The following is a 17,020-nucleotide window of genomic DNA, read 5'->3' as shown; positions in this document are numbered from 1 at the left end:
AGAACTGCGAGCTCGCTGAGCTTCTTACGCAGAACTCTAAGGCGCCTCTTCAGCGTCGTCTATCTCTTGTTCTTGTTCATGATCCATTGGATCCTCAACCTACCATAGTAAATGTAATGTATATAAATAAAAACATTTCAGCGATCATATATATGTGAAAATGAGCTCATCGAATTGCATGTGCCAGAATTCAAACCACTTTGGACATCGGGTAAAAAATGGTCTTTCTCATGTGACGAGGAAATCTTGGAAAGGCACACAATATGAGATAACGTTTCCAGCTGGACATTAGGAACAAGAACGTACAGCTTCACCTAGCTAGTTATCGATCACAAATTAAGCAGATGAATCATCCAATAAGTAAATTTATTGGGTTGGTGCAATTATGGTCGGTTGATCTTTGCAATAATCCCACTTGTCAAACTATCTGAATGCATACAAACTCGGATGTAATTTGCTTTGTTTATTTTTACGATTATGTCAAATTATGAGGTACTACCATCTAAATCTGCAGTAGCCACCAAATAATTACTCCCTCCATTCCTTAAAAGAGGTCATCTTAGCAATAAGAACGCATACCAAGGAAAAAAATCTGGACGTTTTTTACCCCTAGTACAATTAAATTCTTAAGCACTAATCTAATCATTCTACCGCATCCACCGGCCTGGAGCTAATGCTCCATCGCATGCACAGGGTAAATCGCTTTGGTTGCCGCTGCCTGGGGACTCCGTCGCATGCGCTGGCAGCTGACTGCTGGCCTCCCGTGCGGCCGCGCATCGTTCCAAGAACGCCTCTAATTAATTTGTGTGACCTTTGCTTTACGTGGAATAATGAAGAAAACTAAAATGTCCTGTTTAAAGGAACGGAGGGAGTAGAACTATCAATGTTTATGAATAAATTAGGTACCAACAATAGCGAATTAAGAAGGTTGAATTGGAACTAAAGAAATCATTCGTTAATATTCCATATAGGTATATACACTTTTTTTTTACAAACTAGCACCGCAGCAATCGCAAATGCGAGGGCTTCATCTGAAAGTGTTTGAAAAATAAATCTGTTTTTATACATATACATATTATATATGTGTTAGAAATACTGTTCCGTAACAAATTGTATGGCTAGACATTAGCTACTGATGACGTGTTCTTGTGCTGCTGCGAATTCGAATAATGCTAGATTATCATAACTATTTCTTAATGCAATGTAATACAAATATGTAACTCAAACATTTAATTCTTATCCTATGTATGAATGAACCGTAGGATTTGGGACTGATAAAAAACAATGCTCTCGGCCTCTCGGCTTAGCCCTCCCCGGAAACGCTGAAATCTGTTCCACTGTTGACAGTGGTAGATGCAAAAGGTGGAACAGTTGCATGGTGGAATAGGAGACGACAATGCATGACGACTAAAATAAAGGGAATCTCGATTTGGTATGAAGAAAAAGCATTAATTTGAACGGAAACAAGCATAAGTGCTAGTGTGTACCATGCAACAATGAGCTCTTTACTTATCGCCACAAATTTGGCGCATTATTTTGATAATCACTTAAATATTTTAAAAACACCCCTAAGATTCCCTGAGATTTGTAGGTGCGCCATGCACTACATCTCTCAAGTGTCAACACACGATGTGCACACCAGAAACAACTCTTTATTGCAGATCCCACAAGAAGCATTACTCGGCCTTCCAGGACGATAGTGGAGGGGTTTCCGAATTTTGCCAAGTGTACACAATGTCATAGTATCGGTCGCCGGCAACGTTAGCGGATGCATAAGACTCAAGCTCAGTCATCTCTTCCAGTGTGAGCTTCACGGACAACGCCGCCACGTTCTGGTTGAAATTCTTGATCTTGGTGGTTCCTGGTATGGGGCAGACGTCGCTCCCCTGGTGGTGAACCCAGGCCAGTGCCAGCTGCGACGTTGTGCAACCCTTCCTTGCAGCCATTGCACTAACATGCTCGAATACCATGGTGTTCTTCTCCAGGTTTTCGGCCTGGAATCTTGGCAATCCCTGAAGATGGATCCATCAAATACGTTAGAGGAATGTGGCAGAATCTGTCCATAGAGAAGATAGCCTTGGTGTAATAACAAACCTTGCGCAAGTCTTGTTCAGATAGTGTGTCGACCAGTTTAGGGCCACTGGAGAAGAACCCTCCGCCGAGTGGACAGTATGCCACAATTCCAATACCAAGTTCCCTAAATCAGTTAAGAGAAGAGAAGTAGATTCAGAAGCTGGAATAGCTTTGATCGATTGAGCAGCCAGATGTACGCACCTGCAAGTAGGGATGATATCTTCTTCGACATCTCTTGACCACAAAGACCATTCTAGCTGGACGGCAGTTATCGGATGAATTGCGTGCGCTCTTCTAATTGTTGTCGCTGATGCTTCCGATAGCCCAATGTATTTAATCTTCCCCTCTTCAACCAGTTTCTTGAGTTCGCCCATCTGCGATATATAATTCATTTAAATTTAGTTGTCAGCTTATTAATTCTTCAGTTCAACTCAATCAATTGCTGTAAAAAAAGGCTGACTCTCAACTGAATTCGGACTTAATTTACTCAGCGCTCGTTTTGGGCCGGGCCACTTACAGTGACTTCGATGGGCACCGTGGTGTCGATGCGGTGCTGGTAGTAGAGATCGATGCAGTCGACGCCGAGCCGCTGGAGGCTGCCCTCGCATGCCGCACGCACGTACGCCGGGTCGCCGTGGATCTCCGGCGTGCCGTCGGCGCCGATGAGTACGCCGAACTTGGTTGCCAGCTGCACCTTCTCTCTCACCCCTGCTGCTTGCAACGCCTGCAGATACACATAACATATAAACGCACGTTGCTTAGACAAAGACAAAGTAGAGGCTTGGCTTTTCTACGTTAGCCTGCTATTTTTCGAAAATGGAAGTTTTATTGATCATTTGATCTCAACGGCATATCGATCGATACGCTAGCCTGCTATGACCTTGCCGATGAGGATCTCGTTGGTGTGCGGGCCGTATAAATCGGAGGTATCGAGGAGGGTGACGCCAGCGGCGACGGCGTGGTGGATGAGCGCGATCATGTCGGGCTCGGGCTTGGGTGGGCCGTAGAAGAAGGACATGCCCATGCAGCCCAGGCCCAGTGCCGACACCTCCAGCCCCTGCGAGCCCAGCTTAATCCGCGGCACCACCACCGGGGACGGAGAAGCCATAGCAGCTGGTTCCTGCGACCTGGCCGTAATTGGAGCTGTGATCGATCCTGTGACGATTTAGAGTGGAGTTTGGGTGAATTGCAGAAAGCTAATTGCCCGTAATTTATACTACTACTCGAATCCATACGAGGAATTTTCATCTAAAAAAAACAAATCCATACGAGGAAGCGCACAGTGGCGACAGGAAGTATGTCATTGTCACCCGGCGGCTTTGCATATAGGATTAGTACAAAATCAATTGACTTGATTTTGATTAGCACAAAATCATGCCGCCCGGCGGCTTTGCATCTAGGATTAGTAGAAAATCAATTGACTTGATTTTGATTAGTACAAAATCATGTCACCCGGCGGCTTTGCATCTAGGATTGGGTTTATTAGAGAATAGACGGCAAGAACTAGATGTAGCCCACGATCAAGATATATATGGTTCCTCTAACCAACAGTAGTTGAGAATATATACCGTTGGCCATCAAATTAAGCGCGCTGATTACCCGCAAAAAAAATTTAAGCGCGCTGTAACCAACAGCAGTTCAGAAACCATTAATAAAACGGATAACATACGGTAGTTGAGAAACCATCTGTGATTCAGGTCGAATAGTCTGACTGCTGCGGGTTGGACATTCGAGCTAGCTGGACCGAGCCCATGGCTAGCTAGGCCGGCTCGGCCTAATCCTGCCTCGTCTTCAGCCTGAGCCGAGCCCACCAAAAAACGGCATCTGCGGGCCGAGCCAGGTTCGGCTCTGCCCAGGTCGAATAGCTTGATTAAGCCAGAAGTGGACTAGCACGTTTCTGGGGCTGCACGCACGCCCAACGCGACATCACACACACTATTTGATCGGAGGGGAGTACATCACAATCGGAGGAAGTACTTGTTCAAACTGGGGGCGACGCCTCTTTTTTCTCTCTTATTATCTCTCGTTAGGTACTTAGGTTACATGTTTACCCTTGCTTTTACAATACTCCTCCAATTTTGAGTTGGAGTATTAAGGATTATCAGCTTATCTCTGTTGAAAGTACAACCAAGAGACAAGTATTTTGGTGTTGAGCAGTTGAGCTACCGCACGCAGCCCAACTTTACTTCCTTCTCTCTATTTCTCTTCTCACCAAACAGCATGCATGTTTACAAGCTCTTACATAGCCGCACACAGGGGCAGAGATCACAACTAATCAGCCCCTGCACTGCCAGGATCACAAAGTTTAGTGACGGTGATTTAATTAGTTTCGTGTCGGACGTGTCGGGCACCAGAAATGCCGTCACAAAATAATAATTGTGACGGGCATAGTACTACCGACACAAAATTATTTATCTTCGTGTCGGGCACCAGAAGTGCCGTCACAAAATAATAATTGTGACGGACATAATACTACCAACACGAAATTATTTACTTTCGTGTCGCGGCACCAGAACCCGAGACGAAAAATCAACATTTTTGTGTCGGTCTTAACAATTTACGTGTTGGTTCACCGTCACAACAAGCACACATTTGTGACGGTGATTATGTACCCGTCACAAAATAATAGTATCACAAACATTGTTTTTATCACTTTTGTGAAGCAACTACCATATTTCTGTCACTTTTTGGGTTATTTCTGACGGTTTTGTGCCATCTGCCCAACGACTTCCTCTCTCCCTTCTAAACTCTCCCCAAGATAAAGACTCGGCCCGGCAACACACACATGCGTACACTAGCTAACAACTTTGCTAACAAACTACATGTAGCCCCTAACAACTAAACCAAATCACTCGGCTAACTCGCCTTGCACGACCTGACGGCATCTCGCCCCCATGTCGCCTTGCACGACATCGCTCGCATCTCACCTCTCACGCCGCCTTTGAAGATTTGTCGGATTCGTACGCATCGCACGCACGTCTCGCCGGACGGCTAACTACACTAAATGAAAAATAAACAATGCAGATACATGAATCATTAAATAAAATTAATAGATGTCGAATTTAATTTTGAGATACCGTAGAAGAGATCAGTATCGACTCTGGTTCAACCGTTTGTGCTAAGTCTATCATTGCCAACTGATCGGATCTTTATAGTTTATACGATTAAAGATGAACATTTCAACAAATAATTTAAAGTTTTTCTGATTATTTGTATTACTTTTGAATTGGTATTATAGTAAGGTCTTGTGTTACTCCCTCCCTTTCATATTAAGTGACTCAAATTTGCACAAATATGGATGTATCTATGCCTAAAAAACGTCTAGATACATGTAATAGAAAGTCACTTAATATGGGACGGAGGGAGTATTAGATATGTGTTCTAGCAGCTCCAAAAGCACCCTAGTTTATATAAGTGTTTCCTACCATACTAAGGCAAAAAAGTTATTTTACTTAACTCACAGGGAGCGCTGAAAAGATTAAAGATAAAATATGTCAGCAAATACTTTAGGATTTTTTTGTGATTATTTTTATTCGCAGGGACGGCGGAAGGAACCGATGGCGTCGTCCTGGTGAGCAGGGAGGTACCGGTACCTCTTGTACCTCCCAAGCACCGTAGAAAAACTCATATAGTTGCTGTTCAGAATTAAATAAAGTTAATTTTTTCTGACGATGCACTGTATTTTCTACTGCTTCGTGCCTTGTCATATATAGTAAACTGTATGGTTCTCTTTTAGTGTTGTCACGAAGCAGCTCTTGCGGGTTGGTTTTAATAGAATAAATTTCACGGAACCACATTTTTTGTGGCAGCTGTCTCATAAAACCACGGTGTTTTTAATAGTCTCACCAAACCATAACTTTTGGGGCAGCTGGTTTCAGAAAATCCTAAATTCGATAATTAAGCTGGTTGATGACGTTTCTGATAACCCAAGACCACCTGTCAGATGCCACGTCATCTTTCCCAACACGTTTTCGACGCCCATTTTTGATGCCACGTTAGTTTCTACCCGACTCGAGACATCACCAGCTGTCACTAGAGCAAAGGCAGCTGACGTGGCGTCGAAAATAGACATCGAAAATGGGTCCGGGAAGATGACGTGGCATCTGATTGGTGGCCCCGCGTTGTCGGAAACACTTGGGTTTTCTGAGAGCTCCCGCAGCTTTGTCGCTTCACCGCAAGCTCCCTAATAGAATTAAATAAATTTAGCACCATCAACCAGTTTAATTATCAAGATTAGGGTTTTTTGAGACCAGCTTCCACAAAAAATGTGGTTTTGTGAGACTATTGCATACAAACGTGGTTTCATGAGACACCTGCCCCAAAAAGTTGTCAGTGGTGGTGTGACCCAAGTCTTTGGTTTTTGGACATCATTGAAGGATGTGAGCTGCTTGCCCGTCAATGGAGTATGACAGAGTATGACACTTCACCAACGGGTCTTCTCTTTTCCCCCAGCGGTGTATGTACCAAAATTTGATAAATCCCAAAACCTAACCTGAAGTGAGGTCTTTTCTTCTTGCAAAATGTGATGTTCAGAGTGGCCATCTGATTTTGGTGACACTAGACAAGAAAAAGACGTCAGATTTTGAATTCTAGCACAGGAGCTCTATAGTGCGAGCCGTAACCAGACTTCGCACATGCCACCCGTCCACTGGTCACTATTGTGACATTTTGTAGCACTATAAAAGACACTCTTTTGAGTAAGAGATTTTATCCAGTGTTACTGAAATGTCACGACGGTGGCGATGTTGTATTTCGGTAACACCGGACAAAGAAGAAATTGATGGAAACCTTCCATTTCTCATGCTCCCTTTGAACCCATCCAACAGGTACGTTTAAATCATTCTACCTATCTATTTAGTTATTTATTATTATTATTATTTTGTAATATTTGGATATATTGAAAAGGGCATGGAGTTAAGATACTTGGAAAGTTCAGAAGGTTGCTTCGACTCTTTAGAAATTCACATGTATAATATGTATGGGTCTGTCATTGTATTTTTTTTTGTCAAAATGAAGAAACTGCATGTGTAATAATCCGATCGGTCTTGCGTATGAATAAAGTAAGTGAAAACAGTGAAAATTGTGAAAAATGTGAATTTTGTGTATGTATGTTCGGTATGAATTATGTGTATGGAGTTCATGAAATGTATCATGTGCGTCCTCAGCCAGGGCTGAGCTGCTGAGAGGCTGTATGGTTGAGGTTGCACAAGCTAGCTTGGGTTTTTCAAGTACTGTCACACCCAAAAAGCAGGGGTACGGCAATTAACGACACTGATGGGCAGGCCATAAGTGCCCGTAAATGGATACAACTATCACTGACGGGCGATGGTTGGCGTCCTTTAGTGGAAATGGTGCCACAACACCTTCACAGCCCGCCGGACGACTTTCCACTAACAGGCGTGCCACAAAGCCCGTCGGTGCAGTCACACCTCCACTGACGGGTGGGGCATGCACAAATAGATACCGATGGGCACTCAAATCATCAGTGGAGCGGTTTTTGTGCCTGTCGGTAAAAGCTCACCGATGGCGACTTTGAATTTTGAAGGAAGGACAACCCCAAAAGCTGCCTAATATCTCTCTCTCACCGAGCTGCCAGGAGGAGAACACATCTGGTGGCTCAACGAAACCAAGAGAAACCCATTGGTGAATTAGGTCATCTTTTACAATCTTGCAACCTTTCGGGAAAGTTGCACAATAGGCAAAGCATAGCTTCAAATACGGAGGCATAACACTGTAGCTTAACCTCAGCGATGCAAGCACATGCGTTGAAGGTGCCTCTTCCGCAGTAGATACATCCCAGATATGACTATTTCTCACTGACTCCCATTCACCAAACGTCACAGAATGCAACATATGTCCAAGTGATTGAGCTGCTAAAGCCACACCTTTATACTTCATTGTAATCTCCATTCCAATTTGTTCCAACTCTTCTTTGTCAAGTCTAGATTCAAAGTCACACTTTTGCTCTATTATAGACCAACACATGTCACCTGTCAATGGTGCTAATTTGTGTGGTTCAATGGTAGACATTTTCTTTGCAATGCCCTCGTCACGTGTGGTTACTATAACAACCACCTTACTGCCCTTCCCGACCCTTAGCATAGCCTTGAGACTATCCAAATGAGATTCCATATCCTCCCACAGGTCATCCAAAACAATGAAAATTTTCTTATCAGCTAGTAGCTTTGATAGGGAACTCTGTATCATTTGCACTCCGGTGTACCGACTCTCCTTCTCTGATAGTTGTGATATTACGGAATTGCCAATTTTCTTCAAATCAAATATCTGGGGCACGTAAACCCACACCTGAGAGTAGTCTTTGAATTGGTTACTATTGTAAACCATTTTAGCTAAGGTTGTCTTGCCAAGACCTCCTATGCCATATATTGGAAGGATTGTCATCCCTCCAGTCACGCTCTCAGATAAAGAAGCCAATAGTTTCTCTCTCTCTCCAGTCCTCCCAATGATGATCTGGGCTTCCATCATTGATGATGTTTCCCGTATATCAACCACTTTCAGCTCATTGGCATTAGTGTCCGCCATTAGTTTGAACTTCTTGTGTTGATCTGTGATCACCTCCAGGTCGACTCTCATCTTCTCCATCTTTTTAGCCATTGGTATCCTAGGACCAATTGGGAGATACTTTCTGAGGGAGAACTGCATGATAGTTCAATAGGTTTGTTAGTACAGTGCCAAATGACCGGCAATATCTATTACTCCCTCCTTTTCATAATTCTTGTGTCAAATTTGACCAAAAATAGATGTATCTATTCCTGAAAAGCGTTTAGATACATGTAATATTCGGCAAAAATTATGGAACAGAGGCAATACTCTGTACCACATTACAAATGCATTCAGCCAAGGCGAAAATTTGGTCATACCAAAGCATCGCGAGCCATTCCTCCTATTTTTATTACTTCCTCCGTCCCGAATTAACTAACATGGATTTATATACTTTCTCCGTACAACAAAGGATGTCGCAACTTCGACTAAATTAGAATGCATCTATACACTAAGTCATTTCTACATGCATTCAAATTTTGACAAACTTGAAACATCTTTTGTTGGACGGAGGGAGTAGATAAAACTTAATTTCTTTTTGTAGGATATAAGTAGACTTCTCATACAACATTATAATAATTCTACGTAATGCAAAGCATCAGAGGATAATTGACAGTGCGTGGTGTTTTCGGAAGCTTTCGGACTATCTCCTAGAGGTGCTTTTCCCCTGAAAGAAAAATAAAAAAGCTTCAGACTGACCGTGGTGTGTCAATTGTCATTCAGGATGGACGCGAGCCGAGCCGGCTGCCAAAAGCTCGCCGTTCTCGAGCCGAGCTCGGGAAGCTGTCGAGTCTGAAAACCAAGCTCGGCCCGAGCTTTCGGCAAGGTCCTGACGAGCCTAACCACTGCCATGTGGCTACCTGTTTTTCCCCAACAGCCAGAGGTCGCCGCCGGTGGCCAGAGCCGAGGAAGAATATGCGCCGGCCGTACCATCGAGGAGAGGAGGTCAGCCTCCATCGAAGCGCTATCACGTGGCCAGCGGCCGGCGGGGGGGAGAGCAGCGGCTGCAGCGGGAAGCAGGGAAGCGGCAGCGCGCCGGCCAGCGGCCGGAGGTAGTAGGCAGCGTGGCCGCGGAAGCAGAGCTGCGGCGAGCATGGTGGTCTGCGGCTGGGGAGGAGGCAGCGGGTGGCGGCGGCGGCCCATACTGAAGAGAAATGGCTGCCTTCCGGTCCGTGTTCAGTGGGCCTTTTCGTTGATGGAATGGGCTGCCATTTTGTCAGCGACCTGGAGGAGCTGGCCCCTGAGCAACTGGACCAAGCTACGACTGGGCCTCGTCCAACTCGGCCCATGAGACAACGTCAATTACCAGCGCGGCTTGCAAGCCCAGAATGGGTCCGTTGATCCTGCAACTAGTTCTTATCTACCAGAGGAGTTGCTTGTAGATTTTGGCTTTTCGGCATTTGGCAAGGCTAGTCTAGAACTTATCTCTCGTAATCGAATTCGCTGTGAGGGAGGATAGGAGGAACAAACACAGGAACACCAATTAGTCCCTAATTCGTTGAATGATTCACGGATCTTAGTTGATTTATCCGGTGAGCAAGATAGGTGTTCACAATCTGGTATCAGAACCCACGGTCCTGGAGCTTCCCGGCCACCACCACCATACCAGGTTCAAGGAGCGGCGGCGTGTGCAGGCGATGGAGAGTCTACAGCCAGAAGGGCGCGTCCTTTACGATTTGCTCAAGAGTGAGGTCAAGGAGCAACAAGATTCGTTGGTCAAGGCTGTAGGCAAGCTGTTCGACCAAGTGTCTACAAAGATCGATGATCTCACGACGAAGATTGATGCAGTGGGTGATGATCTCGGCGTCGACATCGGCCAGATCCGGCTGGAGATGGGACGCGAAGGATGAGGTGCGACTCCCCGACCTCAGAGCTCTCCCTTGCCAAAGACCGGCCCTGGCTTGAATCTCGACGACACTACGGGGGAGAGGGCCGCGCGTCCAAAGCCACAAGGTCTCTACATTCCACCACGATTTCGAGGTGCGTCCGATTCTAAATCCACCAGGCATCTTACTTCTCCACCCAATTCGCCTGGTTCTGATGCTCATGATGGTTTTGGTTCGGGTCCTCGTGTGGAGCTACCTCGATTTGATGGATCCAACCCACGTTTGTGACAAGCTCGCTGTGAAGATTATTTCAGTTTGTGGGGAACAGCACCAGCTCTTTGGATTCCATATGCCTCTGCTCAATTTGAGGGTTCTGCCGCTCGTTGGCTTGAGTCAGTGCAACGCCGTATGCCCCGAGCTACCTGGGAAGAGTTTTGTGTTGTGTTGCAAGCTCGCTTTGGTCACAATCAACATCAACAACTTATTCGGCAATTATTCCATATACAGCAGACTGGTACTGTGGAAGATTATGTTGAGCGATTTTCTGACCTCTACGATCAATTGACAGCATATGAGGAAGTGCCAGATCCTTTACACTATCAATGGAATGCTCTTCGCAGTTACAGGAAAGCAAAAGGCCTATGTTTTGTGTGTGGAGAACGCTGGAGCAAGGACCATCAGTGCAAGCAGAGTGTACAGTTACATATCGTGCAAGAGTTGATTGAACAATTGCAACCAGATTTTTCTTTGTCTTCTTCAGAGGAAGAAACTGAACAACCTAGCCAGTTGATGTCCTTGTCAGCTGCTGCAGTAGGTAAGGCCACTTCTGCCACTACGTTTCAGTTATTGCTAGAGATCCAGGGCAAGACATTCCTCTTTCTTGTTGATTCAGGCAGTACCCACACCTGTTTGGATTGTTCTTATGTGCATCAGCTACAACAGGTACAATCTATACCAACAGTTAAGGTCCAAGTTGCTGGAGGGACAGTTATCAATTGTCAGTACCAACTTTCTCACTGTTTGTGGACTTCCAATGGCCATCAGTTTTTCAGTGATTTTCGTTTGCTTCCTTTGGGCACTCATGATGGCATTTTGGGTTTAGATTGGTTAGCAGCTCATACTCCCATGCAAGTGGATTGGGCCTAGAAGTGGATGTCATTCATCAGATAGGGTGAAGTTGTTACCTTACAAGGTCTATTACCCGAGGAGTGTGCTCTCACTCTAGTTTCTTTATCTGTCATTGTTCCTGTGGAACCTCAGTTAATTCCAGTAGACATTCAGCAACTTCTGAATAGATTTACTCATGTCTTTGCTACTCCAGAAGGATTGCCTCCTCGCCGTTGTTATGACCATACTATACCACTTATTCCTGGCGCTCGACCCGTCTCCATACGTCCTTATCGCATAGCACCTCATTTAAAGGATGAACTTGAAGCTCAGGTTACCGAGTTATTGCAGAGTGGTATGATTCAGCACAGCAATAGTGCTTTCTCTTCTCCTGTTATTCTTGTTAAGAAGAAGGATTCTACTTGGCGCATGGTTGTGGATTACATGCATCTTAATGCATTAACTGTTAAGGGAAAATATCCTCTACCAGTTATAGATGAGTTGTTAGATGAATTAGCTGGTGCAGCATGGTTTTCTAAGCTGGATCTCAAGGCAGGATATCACCAAATCAGATTGGCCCCTGGTGAAGAGTACAAGACTGCCTTTCAAACACATAATGGCCATTCTGAATTCAAGGTTATGGCTTTTGGTCTCACTGGAGCACCTGGAACTTTTCAAGGTGCTATGAACCGCTCTTTGACGCCAGTCTTAAGGAAATTTACCCTAGTGTTTTTCGATGATATCCTCATATACAGCAAAACTTATGAGGATCATCTGCTTCAATGCAAATTCTTTCTAAGCATCAATGGAAAGTGAAGTTATCCAAATGTGCTTTTGCCCAACATAAGAATAGCTTATTTAGGACATGTTATCAGTGGTGAAGGAGTGGCAACAGATCACAGTAAGATCAGTATCATCCAGAAGTGGCCCACTCCAACAAATGTGAAGGAAGTTAGGGGTTTCTTGGGCATTACTGGTTATCATAGGAAGTTTATCAAGCATTATGGTATCATTAGTAGGCCCCTAACTCAACTATTGAAGAAGGGAGCAATATTTCAGTGGACAGCAGTCACTGATCAAGCTTTTCAAGTGTTGAAGCAAGCTCTAATTTCAGCTCCTGTGTTAGCTTTACCTGACTTCTCCAAAACTTTTGTCATAGAGACTGATGCATGTGATGTGGGCATAGGAGCAGTGTTAATGCAAGAAGGGCATCCCTTGGCTTATGTTAGCAAAGCTTTGGGCCCCAGGAACCAGTCTCTGTCAGTATATGACAAGGAATATTTGGCCATTTTGCTTGCCATAGAACAGTGGCGCTCCTATTTGCAAGTTAAGGAGTTCATCATAAGAACTGATCAGAAAAGTTTATCACATCTTGATGACCAACGTTTACATACAGAATGGCAGCAAAAGGCTCTCACAAAAATGATGGGGTTGACTTATAGGATTATTTACAAAAAGGGCTCTACCAACACTGCTGCAGATTCTTTATCTAGAAGGCCACACGATCACCTCCAGATTTTAGCAGCTTCCTGTTCCCAGCCTGCATGGTTATCTGATGTACTTCTCAGTTACCAAGATGACCCAAAAGGTCAGGAGCTTCTACAGCAGCTAACACTTGATCCTGCTGCCAAACAACATGTCAAGTTGGTTAATGGTTTATTGCAGTACAAGGGGTGTTTGTGGATTGGTCATTCTCTGGATGTTCATCGCAAGATCTTCTTGGCTTTTCACACCAGTCCTATGGGTGGACATTTATGTTTTCCTGTTACCTATCGAAGAATTCACTCCTTATTTCATTGGACAGGCATGAAGGCCTTAATCAAAGATCAAGTTCAGTCCTGTGTTGTCTGTCAACAAGCTAAGCCTGAACGTGTACCATATCCTGGTCTTCTTTCTCCTTTACATGTGCCACAGCAAGCTTGGGAAATGATCTCCATGGACTTCATCAATGGTCTACCCACATCAGGTTCTTCTAACTGCATCTTCGTTGTGATCGACAAATTTACCAAGTATGGTCATATTATTCCATTACATCATCCTTTCAATGCTCAAAAGGTTGCTGAAGCTTTTGTCGATCATGTTTATAAATTGCATGGTATGCCCAAGTATATTGTTTCAGATCATGATCCAGTTTTCACCAGTCAATTTTGGCAAGCTTTAGCTAAGTTAACTGGATCTGAGTTGAAGATGAGCTCAGCTTATCATCCTGAAACTGACGGTCAAACTGAACGGGTCAATCAGCAAACTGAATGTTATCTCCGGTGTTTCATCAGTGCGAATCCTAATCGTTGGGCTCGATGGTTGCCTCTCTGTGAGTTCTGGTACAATACTAACTGGCATTCAGCTCTGAACAAGTCACCATTTGAAGTTCTCTATGGTCACAGTCCACGTTATTTTGGCATGTCAGCTTCTGATACTATTTTACCTGCTGATCTTCAGACATGGCTTGATCAACGTCAGGTTGTAACTGCGTCAGTTCAACAGCATCTGTTACGGGCACAGCAGCGTATGAAGATCCAAGCTGATAAGCACCGCACTGAACGTTCATTCATTGTTGGGGATTTGGTTTTTCTGAAACTGCAGCCTTACGTTCAGTCCTCGGTTGTTTGTCGTGCTCATCATAAGTTGGCTTTTCATTTTTATGGTCCATACAAAGTGGTGCAGAAGATTGGTCAGGTGGCGTATCGTTTGGCTCTTCCTGCTACCAGCAGAATCCATCCAGTGTTCCATGTTTCACAATTGAAACGGTCGGTGTCTTCCAAGTACCAGGTACAACCTCATTTGCCTTCAGAGCAAGCTTCTCTTCGTGTTCCTGTTTCCATTTTGCAGCATCGAGTTCGTCAACAAGGACACTGAACCATTGCTCAAGTGTTGATCCAATGGAGCAACGCTGATTTAACTGAAGCTACTTGGGAAGACCTGGAGTCACTCAAACAGCAATTTCCAAGGGCGTTGGCTTGGGGACAAGCCAATTCTCAAGAACGAGGGGGTGTCAGCGACCTGGAGGAGCTGGCCCCTGAACAACTGGAGGAGCTATGACTGGGCCTCGTCCAACTCGGCCCATGAGACAACGTCAATTACCAGCGCGGCTTGCAAGCCCAGAATGGGTCCGTTGATCCTGTAACTAGTTCTTATCTACCAGAGGAGTTGCTTGTAGATTTTGGCTTTTCGGCATTTGGCAAGGCTAGGCTAGAACTTATCTCTTGTAATCGAATTCGCTGTGAGGGAGGACGGGAGGAACAAACACAGCAACACCAATTAGTCCCTAATTCGTTGATTGATTCACGGATCTTAGTTGATTTCTCCTGTGAGCAGGATAGGTGTTCACACATTTGCTGGGCCTGGTTCGAGCTTTGGGCTCACCGAGCAGCTCGGGCAGATCCTGGGCTCGGCTCAGAGGTCGAACGATCCCGAAAGGCTGGCAAGGCTCGGGCTTTTCATGTGGCCGGCCGAGCCTGAGCCCAAAATGTTGGCCCGTGTGTCCAGGCTGAGATGTGTCATCATGTGGTTTTACTCTTACCTTTTCTGATTCTGTTTCAGTTTTTCATGAAAAACTATTCTAAAAGTCTACCAAATGGACCCAAAGCAGTGTCTGCGCTCAATTTTATTTGATAGGAAGAAAAAGACTCTACTTGGGAAGAACATTTGTTGTTGATAATGAAATTTGAATCTCTACAAAGATAGAAACCATGCAAAGTATTGCAAAAAAAGAAAGAAAAATCCACCATGCGAGAATATGCATGGACGTAGAAATCATACACTAATATTTCAACAGCAAACTCACTAAATGCTAACGATGTTGTTTCTTTTCGGATAAAATGGAACAGAGCGTAAAGCCTCTTATGTAAAATAAAAAAACTTACTAAATAAAATCATACAATTCCATGGGATTAATGTCTATGTGCACCAACTTATTGGAGAGATAAAGGCCTGAAATCCATTTATATCATAATACAAATTGCGCACACGAAATAATTATAGATATTAGGGAGAAGTGCTTGCACTCTCTCAACCGAATGATTTGGCAAAGTTTTATCAATCCGCAAAATGACAATCTCAACAAAGAATTTTGCCGAAGACAAAATTCCGCAAGGGCTGACATACATGCTGTAGACATGGAACAAACTGTTGAAAGAAGAGTTTCCAACTTTAACAATTAGCAATCAAACTATCAAAGAGAATTCTAGGCCTAGTGACCTACCAAATTGTACAGTTTTAGGGAACTAACGTAAGTACATACCTGACCCAAGTCGCAAGAGAAATTCCAATTTATCTGAGGGATATCTTGATCAAGAAATAAATTGATTCGATCCATCAATTATGAGCTTTCCAACTTTAAAACCAAACTCAACAATTTTAGGGAACTAATGTAAATACATACCTGACCCAAGCCGCATGAGAAATTACACTTATCTGAGAGATCTTGATCGAAGAAGGAATTCATTCCATCAATTATGAGCGATCCGATCCCATGCCGCATGTGAAAAATTCCAATTACTTAGATCAACTTTGCAAGAGGCCGAGATCCATACCGTTGAAGTGGGATAATTTTTTAGATCAACAGGGAGGATAAAGCCTCCCCAGTTCCACTGCATATAGCAAGAAACTAAGATGTAACAAAGTCTGAATGTATCTGACAAATATAAAATGCTTAGACCAGGCTAAATCCCAGGCGATCAAAAAGAAAGGAATTCTCTCGCAGCAGAGACTATAACAGCAAAAAATCAGCCGAAAGGCAACACATCTCCATCAGGTGTGAGCCATGACCATGAACAAACGTTCAATCTGACAGCCTCTAGATCGGTACTCATCAGCATCAGCAAAACGAAGAGTCGTCAGATCGATCCCATGTGCTGCAGGCAGGGAGTTGTTCCTTCGGAGCTTGCAAGGATCCTCCATTAGACCGAGGAAGAGATCGCCCCCCCATCCCAGCTGCAGCAGAGCACGGAGCTCGAATTGAAGTGGAATATGAGTGGATGGATGAAGGGGCTCGTCCATGGGCTTGAGCAAGAAGGGACAGCAGGGAGGCTAGAAGCTGCAGAGGGAGATGGAAGGGCGCAGGAGGAAGATTAGTAGGACCAGGACGGGAATAAATGTTGAAGTTAATTGAAGAGGGGAGAAACTGCAGAATTGGCTCGTGAAGAAGGCAGAGAGACGATGGGAGGAAGTGGTATCCAGGCGCCTCGTAGGAAAATAACTGGAGAATAAACTGATCATAGATTATATTTTTTTGAGCAAAAATTATATATTAGATGAATGCTGACGTGGATAGGCTGCATGTGCAGCTTGCTAAATTAATTGTACTTAATGGGATTTAACTTTATGAGTTTATAGATTTCTTTCTAGCCTTCGACGGCCTGAGCGCGAGCACAACAGCAAAGCTTCCCAAACTCCCCCAGGCCAGCTCTAGCATGTTAGTACTAGTTCTAAATCAATGTTAGATTAAATTTCTA

At 44.3% G+C, this 17,020-nt stretch overlaps 2 protein-coding genes across 2 annotated transcripts; both read right to left on the bottom strand.

Annotated features, from left to right (window-relative positions):
* Positions 1–1,632: 1,632 nt before the first annotated feature.
* Positions 1,633–3,227, bottom strand: LOC100830423 (probable aldo-keto reductase 2). Its single transcript, XM_003568901.2, has 5 exons — positions 2,954–3,227; positions 2,591–2,797; positions 2,275–2,447; positions 2,095–2,197; positions 1,633–2,012 (listed from the first exon to the last, which is right to left on the bottom strand). Exons 1-5 carry the CDS (start codon positions 3,179–3,181, stop codon positions 1,677–1,679), a joined length of 1,047 nt encoding a protein of 348 aa, XP_003568949.1. The 5' UTR covers positions 3,182–3,227; the 3' UTR covers positions 1,633–1,676.
* Positions 3,228–7,733: 4,506 nt separating this feature from the next.
* On the bottom strand, positions 7,734–9,998 carry LOC100839597 (putative disease resistance protein RGA3). Its single transcript, XM_024458821.1, has 3 exons — positions 9,334–9,998; positions 7,867–8,730; positions 7,734–7,748 (listed from the first exon to the last, which is right to left on the bottom strand). The coding sequence occupies exons 2-3, from the start codon at positions 8,686–8,688 to the stop codon at positions 7,734–7,736; spliced, it is 837 nt and encodes a 278-aa protein (XP_024314589.1). The 5' UTR covers positions 8,689–8,730; positions 9,334–9,998.
* Positions 9,999–17,020: the final 7,022 nt, after the last annotated feature.

The sequence above is a fragment of the Brachypodium distachyon genome, chromosome 2 (genome assembly GCF_000005505.3).
Source record: "Brachypodium distachyon strain Bd21 chromosome 2, Brachypodium_distachyon_v3.0, whole genome shotgun sequence".
Classification (NCBI taxonomy): Eukaryota; Viridiplantae; Streptophyta; class Magnoliopsida; order Poales; family Poaceae; genus Brachypodium; species Brachypodium distachyon.
Note: the sequence above shows the minus strand (reverse complement) of the source record. Positions and strands in the feature narration are given on the sequence as shown.

Coding starts and splice junctions, on each gene's coding strand:
- LOC100839597 (XM_024458821.1), bottom strand. CDS start 8,688: ATGGCTAAAAAGATGGAGAAGATGAGAGTCGACCTGGAGGTGATCACA.
- LOC100830423 (XM_003568901.2), bottom strand. CDS start 3,181: ATGGCTTCTCCGTCCCCGGTGGTGGTGCCGCGGATTAAGCTGGGCTCG. Junction 2,798..2,953: donor ACGAGATCCTCATCGGCAAG/GTCATAGCAGGC, acceptor GTGTATCTGCAG/GCGTTGCAAGCAGCAGGGGT. Junction 2,448..2,590: donor CGGTGCCCATCGAAGTCACT/GTAAGTGGCCCG, acceptor TATATATCGCAG/ATGGGCGAACTCAAGAAACT.